We start from the raw sequence: 12,856 nt of genomic DNA, 5'->3' as shown, positions 1-12,856 counted from the left end.
ATTTGTACAATGTTTTTAAGGCTTTGGCAAAACTCAACAAATTTCCTAACAATACATTCTATAATGATCTTGCAAGGCAAACATTTCAGATACGGTTTAAAAGATTTTCAGTATCTTACTCAATTTCAAAAAAATAATATGAGTATTCATTTGACTCTATATGACGTTTTGAGAAATTTTGAATTTAACGCTTTCGTGGTTTTGAAAATCAAATGCGATCTTAAAATAATATTTAGTCCTGATTTCAAATCAGAAATTCAATTTAAACCATTCGCTCAAATTTTATGAATATCCCTTTTCAACCATATTTCCATATTTTTGCAATATATGTATTTTAAAAACTTGATATTGTAGCCTTGTGGAGAATACAGATTCATTGGAAAAACTATAATTCATTTCAAACGGTTCAGCCTTTTTGTTCGGCGTTTTGTTTTTAGTATATGTGAAATCTAACAACTTATGAAGATTTTTCAAAAATTTTATGAAAAACTACACAAATGTTCAAAACTGATTATGGATTCGAAAGACTATTCCGAATTTCGCTAAAAAATACTAATTTATAAATAAAGATGGCCTCAAAAAGGATTATGGGTTTTCTTTTTATTTTTTAAAAAGTAATATCTAGAAAGCTTGACGTTATGGAGTATCTTTGGTATTAGAAAAGTGAAATTTGATTGCCAGGAAAAAAACCCCTTCGACCAATGATTTTACTTAAAAAAACGTTCAGCTTCAGTTGCAAGAATTTTGATTCAATTTGATTTCGTCAAAAAATTTTGATTTCGTCAAAAAACCTTTGACTGCAGAATCTTGACTATAGTCAAATTGAGTTTTCAAAGTAAAATTTCCAAGTGAAAACCTCGATTTGTATTTGTTAATCAGATACCGGTCGGTCAGACATATGAACTGAACATACTAACGAATTACAAGGCAGCCAGCGGGGCACGCGGCAGATATGAGTAGCTTTTCAATAAAACTCACTATCTGTAGACCATAGCCATTCTTCTTTTATTATTATTATTATTTTGTTTGCCATGCGAAATTTTCAGTTAAATAAACTTAATGTACTGTTTAATGAGAATGACTAAACAAAAACACAAGTAGTATGAAAAGAGAGACAGAAGGAGGAACCGGTTGAAAAGCGTTAGCTAACCAAGTTGAGGCTGAAGCGTTGCATTCACCAACTGACTTAGCTGCAAGGAGGTTGATATAAAGAAAATCAAGAATTTCATTTTGAATCTAATAGATTCCAGTTTTGAAAATTAAATAAACAAATTATCTTCTGTGTTGAATAAAAATCATAATTTTTATTGTTTGTTTGTTTTATTAATTTCGGTTTGTGTCAAAAATTTAATTCGGCATCAGAAATGTCAATTAAATTGAAAATCAACGGAAAGCCTTTTACGGGTAAGTGAACTATTTAAAAATACTATAATTATTCTATAATTGTGTAATTAAATTTTCGGACTTGGTGTTGTACCTTTGAAGTTAATCTAACTACACTTCCGGTTGATGTTACACTGAACACCTTTATTCGGGAGCATGCTGGATTGTCGGGAACAAAGTTCATGTGCCTCGAAGGTGGCTGCGGTGCTTGTGTTTGTGTTGTGAAGGGGCCTCATCCGGTCACTGGTGAGCAAAGAACTTGGGCTGTCAATTCGGTAAAGATGTACAAAAAAGTAAACATCATAAGATTTGGTCCTAATTTGTTCCTATATACATACCTTTAGTGCCTCACCCTGCTTAGTGTCTGTGCAGATCTCGAGGTTATTACCATTGAAGGTCTTGGTAATAAGCGAGATGGCTATCATCCCTTGCAGAAAACTTTGGCCAAATTGAATGGCACCCAATGTGGATATTGTTCTCCGGGTATCATTATGAATATGTATGGTCTCCTCGAGTCCAAGGACAACAAAATCACCATGGAAGAAGTAGAGAATTCCTTCGGGGGCAATATTTGCCGTTGTACTGGCTATCGTCCCATTTTGGATGCTATGAAAGCCTTCGCTATGGACACCAACATCTCGGTGCCAGATGAGTGTATGGACATCGAAGATCTCACCAATGCAAAATGTCCAAAAACTGGATTGAGTTGTAATGGAGGATGCAAGTCGTCTACCACCAAACCACGACAACCAATTGTTTACGACGATGATAGCCAATGGCATTGGCCGCGTACTCTAGAAGACCTGTATGGAATTCTGGAAAAAGTTGGGAATCAGAAATACATGCTTGTTGGTGGCAATACTGGACATGGTGTCTATCGTCGTTCGCCAAATATAACAGTTTACATTGACATCAATGATATTCCGGATCTTCATCAAGTTAAGGTGGACGATAAGAGTGTCGTTTTGGGAGGTGGGGTCAGTCTTACAGAAGCAATGCAGGTTTTCAATGAATCATCAAATAAGCCTGGATTTGAGTATTTTAAGCAGTTGTGGCATCATTTTGACTTAATTGCTAATGTTCCAGTCAGAAATGTAAGTAACTACCTTTCTCCTATATCCATTTAATATTAGAGGTAAAATTTAATTGAGCAAGATTTAACCTTTTTATTGCTCTTAAGCACTTTAAGTGTCTTTTAAGAATCGGTTTTTTGTATTTTAAAGGCTTTTAATTTTACATTTACAAAGATATAATTTTTTGTATGTTTTTTATATAGACTTGATCTTAAAGGAGTTCCAAAAAGTACAGACTTTTTGCTTAAAGCTTAAACTCATGAACCTATTCTTGTTTCTAAATTTGTACTTTCAGTAAATTCTCTTGATTTGAACTGCAAGTATTTTATGTGGTCATTTGAAAAGGTTAATGCTACATCTTCCGTATTTAAACCAGTTTCTTGAAAACGATTGCAAGGATTTTTGTAAAACGATTGCAAGGATTTTTGTTCAAAAGTTGTAGTATAGGGAAAGTGAATGTTGAAAAACTATTCAAAGAGTTTTGACCGAAAATGTAAATAATAGAAGTCTTGTTTAAATGCTTTTTGATGGAGAGATTGAATACACTTTTATTTTACTTTTCGCACACACATTTTTCAGTGAAAACAAACTTACTTAATTGATAATTTTTGTGTTCACAGTGATCTTATTTCATTCTACGAAACGTTGGAAAGTTATACAAATGATAATTTCGTAAGAATAATTTAGTGGCTCTCTTTCCGTTTTAATTTGAATTGTTCTCTGCTCTATTTCACGTGTGAATGAAAAGTGATAGCGTTTCAATCAAAAATTGTTTTTTAAATAAATATGTTCTTTTATAAAAGAAAAACTAGATACAAATAATTTATTGTTCGTTTTTGTTGTTTGTATGTACTTTTAATTCCATGAACATTACCTAAGTACATTATTATTTATGAAAATGAAAACAATATTGACCTTGTTCTTTCTTGAGTACACAATACAAATCTACTGTCTAATTGTTTATGTGAATATAAGTATGTTATACAATCTCAAATAAAATTTATTCTTATCACGAGTTGTATAACAAATCCGTAGAGAGCTTTATAAACAAACATAAATAAAATAATTGTTTATTTTGTTATTCAAATTGTGTACTCATCATCGAACATCGAAGATACAATAAGATAAGGTTCTTTAGATGTATATATATGCATTATACAGTATTTAGGGTTTCGAAATTAGTATGTATATGTTTCTACTTAGATAGAGTCTCATTATTCTATGTACATATGTATGTATTGTTGATTTTTGATTTGATTATTTAGAATTTAAAATATCTTAAATTTTGCCCCATGTGCACATTTTTTGATTGAAACGCAACTTTTTAAGTGTTTATTATTTTTTGTTAATTTTTGCTGAAATTTGTTTGAAATGAAAAGAATTATTTATTTACGTCGCATAATTATACTAACGACAGATTGAAGTAAATGATGTAACAAAACGAATTAAATTTAATTGCTGCGAATTAGTAATTATAATGTAATGAATATTACGTTGTATATATTTTTTTTTTTAAATAAGTAACATCTGTATTCAATTCGGAAAGTGTATTTATTATACAGAAAATGCTTTATTTGTTGAATAATTGTTGTCTTTTTTTTTTTGATATAAAAAAGTTTGTTTATTAAATTGTATAAAAAGCCGGCTAAGTGTGAAGAAGAGAATTATCATAAATGGTAATAATAATAATATTTAATAAGGCTTGGTCTGTGAGTGTAGACAGACACATGAAATCATGTTTATAATTAGCATAATAGAATTAATTTCACTAGTCAAGACAAAACGAATACAAAATCGATACAAATTATTACAAGCGTTGAGTGAATCATCACTACGTATGAAAAATCAAAGTTTCCCCCTCGTCTCGTCTTTCTATCTATTTGTGTGTTCTTAAATACTACTAAACGGATTTTATGCAACTTTTATCTATTGGGAAAGTGATTCATAAGGTTAAGGTTAAGGCTCTTAGTTCGATAACGTTTTGTGGAAAGTGGTTGAAATCGAGAAAATAATTTTGTACTATCGCTCAGCACCGTTTGAAAAAAGGCTGTTGTAATAGATGAGACTTAATTATACGCATCGGTTCTGATTTTTCTTTATAGTGTGAGAGTACAATGGACTGCATTAGACAAAGGTGTAAACAAGGTGCAAAGTTCATGTTGCCTATTTAAAAGCGGATCGATTCATTCGGCACCATCTGTGGCACTGGGCACCCTACACTATCTGCTCTGCTATTCGACTCAGAGCTTCTTCACAGAGGACTTTCAAATAGTATTGACAACTACGTAAATCTTAATCATTTCAAATCAATTTCAAGGCACAAAGACCTGATGGTATACATCACTCCACCACAATTCGACTTCCAGATTTACGAGTACATATATTCCTTCTAGATCTATCTGAGAGAACATGACATTCCTAAAAGTCGATTCAATCCAGTTTTATACAAATGGGTCAAGAACTAATTAGGTGATTGAAAGACGCATGTACTCTGCGAACGACTAAAATTAAGTCTCTCATTCCACCCTTCCAATCACTCTAGAGCGTTCCAACAGAACATTTTTTGGAAATTAAAGATGTCCTGTGACTTCTGATATCTGGGTTTTATTGGATAGACAGGCTGCCAATAATCCTTAGACTCTGTCTCAACAAACTCTTTACAGACGAGTGTCATGTTGGCACTACATTTTTCGAAATTTAAAAAAACTGAGTAGCAGTTAATTGTAGATTTTTGTTGTAAATTAGTTGTGGAAAAAAAATTTGTAGCTAGACGATTTTTAAAAAAGTGGTATGTAGTGCTAGGTTGATGTCAAGTTAGCACTACGCTTTTTGATTTTGTTAAAATTAAGTACGGATTAGTTAACAATTATTTGTGTTGTGAATTAGTTTTGGAAAGAAAAAAATCCAATTTTTGTTTTGCTTTCATTTTTTTTAAAAAAGGGAATAAGTAGTGAGTGCGTGAAGTAAACTTCCTTTTTTATTTTTCTATTTTGGAAAGTCGTTCTAGGTTTTGCTCGGTTCGTTCCGCATTATTTCAAAGTTTTTTGAAAACCACGCAAAAATGGGGGTTTTAGACCCTGAAAACTGTTTTAAACCTTTCCCCCCTTTCATTTAAAAAAAGGGGTAAGTAGTGAGTGTGTGAAGTAAGTCTCTTTTTTTATTTTCCTAGTTAGGAAAGTTTTTCCAGTTTTTTCCTGGTTCGTTCCGCATTATTTCAAAGTTTTTTGAAAACCACTCAAAAATGGGGGTTATAGACTGAAAACTGTTTTTAACCTACCCTCGCCTTTCATTTAGAAAAAGAGGAAAGTAGTGAGTGCGTGAAGTACTTAAGCCCCTTTTTATTTTTCTACTTATTAAAGTTGTTCTAGGGTTTTCCCGGTTCGTTCCGTATTATTTCAAAGTTTTCTGAAAAAACACACAAAAATTTGTGTTTTAGAACCTGAACACTGTTTTTAACCAATTTTTTTTTAAACTGTTAAATATTGTTCTCAACCCAATGATCAAAATTTTAAAAGATAAAGGCAACATTTCAAAAAATTCATTTCGAAATTCTAACTTCTTATATTTTTTGTAGACGCTTAAAAGTGTTTTACCCATTGTTCCAAAAACTAAGAGTCGTGAAATGTATATTTTAAAAAATATTGCCCCCGAATAAAAAAAAAATTGTTAACTAATTGCGTACTTAACCACTTTTTTAAAAATTGTCGACCTACAATTTTTTTCCACAGCTAATTTACAACAAAAAAGCTATAATTAACTGCATACTCAGTTTTTTTTTAAATATCGAAAAATGTAGTTCTAACTTGGCAGTAATCTATAACAGTCTATAACTGTCAATCATCTCTATCATACATCTTTGAAGTCGCCAAAAAGGGTACAGTACCTTTTCTTTCACGTTTGGTTAATGCTGGCAAATACCAATGACAAGAATAAGCTTTTGGTACAAAAAGACGTTAAGAAAACTATCAGCAGGGGTAATAACGTCTTCACCTGTCGGGTCACTCTCAAAGTGCTTGATATCCCTAAGCAGATTCCATATGTATAAGCTCAATATTTGGTGTCTATTTATCTGGTGTTTGCCTAATAGGAAAACACATTACGAGGGTAGGAATATTCTCAAATGACTTTTACAGAAGCTGTATAGGCGAGAAAGTTTAAGAATTAGTTCTTTACCTCCTCAAAAACGTAAGACCTATCTAAAAGAATTCTTTTTTAACGATCTAAATTCTAAACGATCTCAAACACACTAACATATTTAGATTTTCACCTTTAATAATAAAGCTCAAAAGAATGCCTATTTATTCATGTGTTATCACAATAGGCCAACAACGGACCGTAGTGCGTTCTACTCCATCAAGGACAGCCACTTCAACCTAACTCAACTTCACCAACGGCTACCGTGACGATAACAGACTGGAATCGCTTGAAACACCTTCTGTCAGATGATAGTAGGGCACGATTTTCATAAGTTAAGAGACCTCCTAAGCCAATACAAGAATTTTATAAAGTTTGTTTCCAAGTTAACTTGAAAGGAATCAATTCAAGAACTACTATATATTTTTATAAAGTGCTATAATTAAATAACTGTGAAAAAGTCCACTTTAGTAGTGGACTTTTTCATACGAGTAAGCATATAAATTATAGAAAACATACATTTTTTAAATGTTGTACCCAAATGGGACCTCAAAACGTGTTTTTATGACACTATCAAATTGGTTCTTTATTTCACTTTTATTCCAAATGAAATTGAAATAAAAAATTGAGCTCGAAACATCTTCGTTATCGACATTGATTACATATTTGTTTTGTTTTGAAGTTTAAATGTAATTCATTTGAATTGACTTCATTGGTGGAAAGTTTCTTTGCAACCGATCTTTAAAAACTGTCTTCCTCAAAAGAAACACAATTCTGATGTAATTTACATCTTGAAAATGTAAAAAAAACGAAAAAACCACTAATATTTTATATTTCTTATTTTCGAATAATACGTACACAAACCAGCATGCCTGGTCTTTTATTTGTATCAAGAATGTTAGACTTAGAAGTTGTTAAAATTCAACACTGGAAACAGCTTCTGTTTCATCTTTCTACAAAAATGATAATTTAATTTTTGTATAATAAATCAAATATTGAATTACGCTTTATATTGAATCAAAGCCAACCACTTTTTAATTTCATTAGACATCTAAAATAAATTTTTTTACAATAAACAATTTAAAAAGCGACCATAAATAAAAATAAAAAATTACGATGGTGCTATAAAAAAACTGCAACAATTTATTCAGAATCACCTTTTTATAATTAAAAAACTCATTTTTTTAAATCTATAAAATCGAAACTGATTTTATAATTACATACTCACCGTGCAACTTACAATAAAAGAAGTTCAATAACATGCTTTGTAGTTTAAATCTTTTTAAATTCACTTTAACAAAAAAATAAAAACAAAACATTATAAACAGGTTTTTAAAATTATCGTCGTTTTGTGACCCGTCATTAAGTTCGTATAAAAAGGTATCGACATTTCCTGATAAAAAAATTAATAAATACAAATTAGTTTCGAAAACAGCGTCGGTTGTGCAGTGTTAGTATATCAAAAATAATATAGTTCATTACCTGGTTCTATATCAATATGGAGCACAAACAAAAACAACACAGGGAGTTTCATATCTCCCCTAAGCCCACTCACTTCGTTCCAACTTCGATGATAGTTTGCACAGCTGTTGCATAAATTAAATGGTTAACACCTTACAGTGGGGCAATCCAAGATAAATTGTAATTATTGTTCTTGATTGAAGTGGAGTGTATAAAACTTGTGGTAAATTGCTAACCTAATTTCATCCTGAAAAGGTAAACATTTATCAAACTCAAAAAAAAGTTATGTTTTGATTTTAACTTCTAGAGTAAAAGATGTAAGCTTTCGTTGTTATTAAAATTACTGCTCTGAGTTAAAGAGGAATAAGTTTAAACAAGCTGGAAATACCTGTAAAGGTCACATTTAATCAAGTTAATCAAGTCCTAGTAGCAACAAAAATTACTGAAAAAAATGCTACTTAAGCGCAAAAGTAGTTATTATTACTAGACCCTACTAAAAACAAATGTGTCACTTAAGACAGTACACGATTTTATAGGACGAATCCTATTTTGCTCTATAAATCACGAGGAGACTGAACATCTTTCAGTACGTGCATCACAAAACATCTCTTATGGAGTGACCATATATTTCAAGTCGCAAACAAAACTTATAAGCTTTAAGTTCTCTCTAGTGAAGCGTACCGATGCGATATACTTTTCTTCACTTCTGATAAATGACTATAATTTGTAAAGCCTTTATATGTCGGAAACTTAATTTTTTCAATCCAATGTGTTTTTAAGCGTCGCTAACTGTACAAAGTGCATAAACTCATTAATAATCAAAGTAAACTTGTTTTTGAAAAAAAAAGAATAAATGGTATTGCAGATTATTTTTGAACTCGATCTTATTAAAAAGTTCAAAAACCCCTCTTTTAAAGTCAACAATACACTGAGTTCAATGAAGTAAAATTTTGTATATTATGCAGTCCTAAATAAAGACGTCACTCAAATAAATTAACTATGACTTTTCAAACGTAACCATTAATTAGACATTTTAAGTTCATAAAAGATTGTAAGTTTTGTAAACAGGTTTATCATTCGTCAACAAAAGTTGAAAAAAATAACAATAAGTAGTGATACCATCAACTTGCCTTGCTTATTTTTACAAAATGCAATCGTGCTTTAAATAAATGCTAATGAGATGCAATACTTGCCTTAGATTGACTATGAGTATCATCATCATTAACAAACGAAGAATGAAACATACAATTACTTGCAATCTAATAGTATTCACTGCACATTCCAACTGCAGTCAACCATCAGGGGCTAAAGAGGTCGGGGAAGATACTATTATTCTTAATGAATTTGTTTTTCACCAAGAACCGCTCACATTTTTCTTGAATTAAATCACATGGACTTATACTTCCCAGTTAAACATTTTTCTGTTTGTGTACTTAACACCTTTAGACCGGAACTTTGGCAGGTAATTTGATGATGAAACATGCCAGACCTGAATTCCCTTCGGACATCTTTCTCACTTTTGAAGCCCTGGACGTTAGAGTCGAAGTAGGTGGAAAGCCTGGTGAAAAACAATCAATGACTATAGCTGAGTTCTTGAAATCGAATATGACGGGGAAGGTTTTACTTTCTTTCACTCTTCCAGCTTATCCCAAGGAAAGATATCTCTTTGGATCTTACAAGGTGAGTAAATATAATCGTTACTTGAAATAATTCAAAAGGGGAATTCACACGTTTTGTTTTAGATAATGCCTCGAGCTCAAAATGCTCATGCCTATGTCAATGGAGCATTCCTTGTCGATTTTGATCCGAAAACTCGTAACGTTGCGTCGTCGCGTATTTGCTTCGGTGGTATTCATCCAGGTTTCGTACATGCTAAGTCAGTTGAGGATTATCTTGTTGGCAAGAGTCTGTCCGCCAAAAATCTTCTTCCCCAATTGTTTACGGTTTTAGGTAAGGAACTTCAGCCAGATGCCGTGTTACCGGATCCTTCCCCAGAATACCGTAAATTACTGGCCAGCGGTCTTTTGTATAAGTTCATTCTGAAAAACAGTCCTGAAGTGAAGCCTGAGTTCAAAACCGGTGGTGAAGAACTGAAGCGGCCAGTGTCTTCGGGCATGCAAACTTTTGATACCCAGGTCAAAAACTATCCAGTTACTCAACCTGTGACTAAAGTTGAAGCTATAGTTCAATGCTCGGGAGAAGCAACGTATATGAACGATCTGCCACCCCAACCTAATCAAGTTTGGGCCGCGTTAGTGCATGCCACAAAGGTGGGCGCAACAATTGTAGAAATCGATGCTTCTGAAGCACTCAAGATGCCAGGAGTGCTGGCTTTCTATTCGGCTAAGGATATCCCTGGGAAGAATTCAATAGTCGACAAGAGTTTCGGATTCGCCGATGAGGAAGAAATCTTTTGTGCCGCAGACGTCAAGTACTACTATCAGCCTCTGGGTATGGTTGTGGCATTGAATAGTGCAACTGCAAATATCGCTGCAAGTAAGATCAAGGTTATGTACAGTAAGACCGACAAGAAGGTCCTGCCAACTATGGAACAAGTTCTTGCGACAAAAGATCAAAGCCGAATAATTTCGATCGTAAAGTCACCAATCAAAGAAATCAAGCGCCCAGCAGAAGCCAATCTGACAGTCTCTGGAGACTTTGATATCGGCCTACAATATCACTATACAATGGAACCACATACAACTATCGCCTTGCCGTTCGAGGATGGTCTGCAGATTTACTCTGCCACACAGTGGATGGATATGACTCAATTTGCCATTGCTAAGATGTTGCAGATCAAGGTCAATGATGTCCAACTGAAGGTTCGTCGTTTAGGAGGAGGCTATGGTGGCAAGATTTCTCGAGGAAACTTTGTAGCATGTGCAGCTGCTTTGGCGGCCTCGAAACTCCATAGACCAGTGAGAATGGTTCAGACTATTGAATCGATGATGGGCAGTTTGGGCAAGCGTTGGGCTTGTCGCAGCGAATACGAGTTCCATGTCAACTCGAAGGGTAAGATTATTCTAGCCCGGAATACCTTCTTTGAAGACGCTGGCTGGTCTGTCAATGAGTCCCCAGTTGATGGACATTCGACTCTTTGCTCTAAAAATTGCTATGAGTTTAAGGATAATTACAAAATTGATGGCAATGCCGTGACCACTGATGCCCCCAGTCATACCTGGTGCAGGGCTCCAGGCTCCGTTGAGGGAATTGCTATGATTGAAAATATAATTGAGCATATTGCCTTCGAGACGCAACGTGATCCGATGGACGTACGTTTGGAAAATATCCCTGCTGGACACAAAATGCGCGAATTGATTGATAAATTTATCAAGACCAGTGAGTATCGCCAGCGAAAGGCCGAAATTGATGATTACAACTCGAAGAATCGCTGGCGCAAACGTGGATTGGGTCTTTGCATCATGGAATATCCGATCTTTTACTTTGGTAATTATCCCGCCACGGTGGCTATATACCATGGAGATGGTACTGTTGTTGTGTCACATGGCGGAATCGAGATGGGCCAAGGTATGAATACCAAAGTGGCACAAGTTGCTGCCTACACTCTGGGAATTCCCCTCGACATGGTTAAGGTTGAAGCTAGTGATACTTTGAATGGAGCAAATTCGATGGTTACCGGTGGGGCTGTTGGTAGTGAGAGTCTTTGTTATGTAAGTTTGTAAAGATTTTAAAAGTGTCTTTCTTATTGAATTCACTTGCAATATAGGCTGTTCGTAAATCATGTGATATTCTGATGGATCGTCTTCGTCCAGTTCGTGAATCAATGAAAAATCCCAACTGGTTTGATCTCATCCAAGAGGCACACAAGAAAGTTATCAACTTAATTGCCAGCGACTACTACAAGGCTGGCGACATGCAGCCGTACACCATTTGTGGTCTCAGTTTGACTGAAATCGAGATTGACATTCTCACCGGAAATCACTTGCTCAAGAGAGTCGATCTGTTGGAAGACACCGGTGAGAGTCTCAATCCGAATATTGATATTGGTCAAATTGAAGGTGCCTTCGTCATGGGATTGGGTTATTGGTTGACTGAGCAGTTGGTCTACGATCGTCAAACAGGGGAACTTTTGACAAATCGTACATGGAACTATAAGCCACCTGGTGCCAAAGATATTCCAATTGACTTTAGAATTGATCTTTTGCAAAAGAGTGCTAATCCAGCTGGTTTTATGAGATCGAAGGGTAGGTTTTTATGAGAAATTTTATGTACCTAATGATTTTAAAATATATGTATGTGACTGTTTTTAGCTACCGGTGAGCCAGCTGTGTGTCTTTCTGTATCAGCAATCTTTGCTGTACAACATGCTATCCAATCAGCTAGAAAGGACGCAGGACTGAAGAGGGAATGGGTTCGTTTGGGTGCTCCAACAACTCCAGAAACCATTGTTCTCAACTGTGGATCAAATGCAAGCCAGTTTAGTCTTTAAGTAGACTTGTAGTTATTGATTATTTTTTGTACAAAATTTAGGTGCTTGGTTTATGATTATTTAATATTATATGAAAATAATATATAAATATCTATTTGTAAATACATTAATTTTATGAAATAATTAAAAACTTTGTTAATATATAACAAGTCGACTTCAACTTGGAAAGGGGGTTCCTTGAACTTTGTAAGAGTTGAAAATGCATTTAATTGGTGTGTAATACAAATTAAACTAAAATAACTAATTTAGCATAACAAAAACATAAAAACGGTTTGCTCTCGAATCAATCGTAAATTGTGCACTTTACCCCAAACTACATTTTTGTACCCTACCCTACACTGTAGAAGCGTACTAA

At 33.9% G+C, this 12,856-nt stretch overlaps 1 protein-coding gene across 1 annotated transcript; it reads left to right on the top strand.

Annotated features, from left to right (window-relative positions):
• The first annotated feature begins 1,149 nt into the window (after positions 1 to 1,149).
• LOC129942966 (uncharacterized) lies at positions 1,150 to 12,631 on the top strand. The gene is made up of 7 exons (XM_056052152.1): positions 1,150 to 1,404; positions 1,486 to 1,658; positions 1,728 to 2,477; positions 9,498 to 9,731; positions 9,794 to 11,722; positions 11,779 to 12,256; positions 12,323 to 12,631. The coding sequence occupies exons 1-7, from the start codon at positions 1,365 to 1,367 to the stop codon at positions 12,499 to 12,501; spliced, it is 3,783 nt and encodes a 1,260-aa protein (XP_055908127.1). The 5' UTR covers positions 1,150 to 1,364; the 3' UTR covers positions 12,502 to 12,631.
• The last annotated feature ends 225 nt before the right edge of the window (positions 12,632 to 12,856 follow it).

The sequence above is a fragment of the Eupeodes corollae genome, chromosome 1 (genome assembly GCF_945859685.1).
Source record: "Eupeodes corollae chromosome 1, idEupCoro1.1, whole genome shotgun sequence".
NCBI classification, from domain to species: domain Eukaryota; kingdom Metazoa; phylum Arthropoda; class Insecta; order Diptera; family Syrphidae; genus Eupeodes; species Eupeodes corollae.
This window is presented reverse-complemented; position numbering and strand designations above follow the sequence as displayed.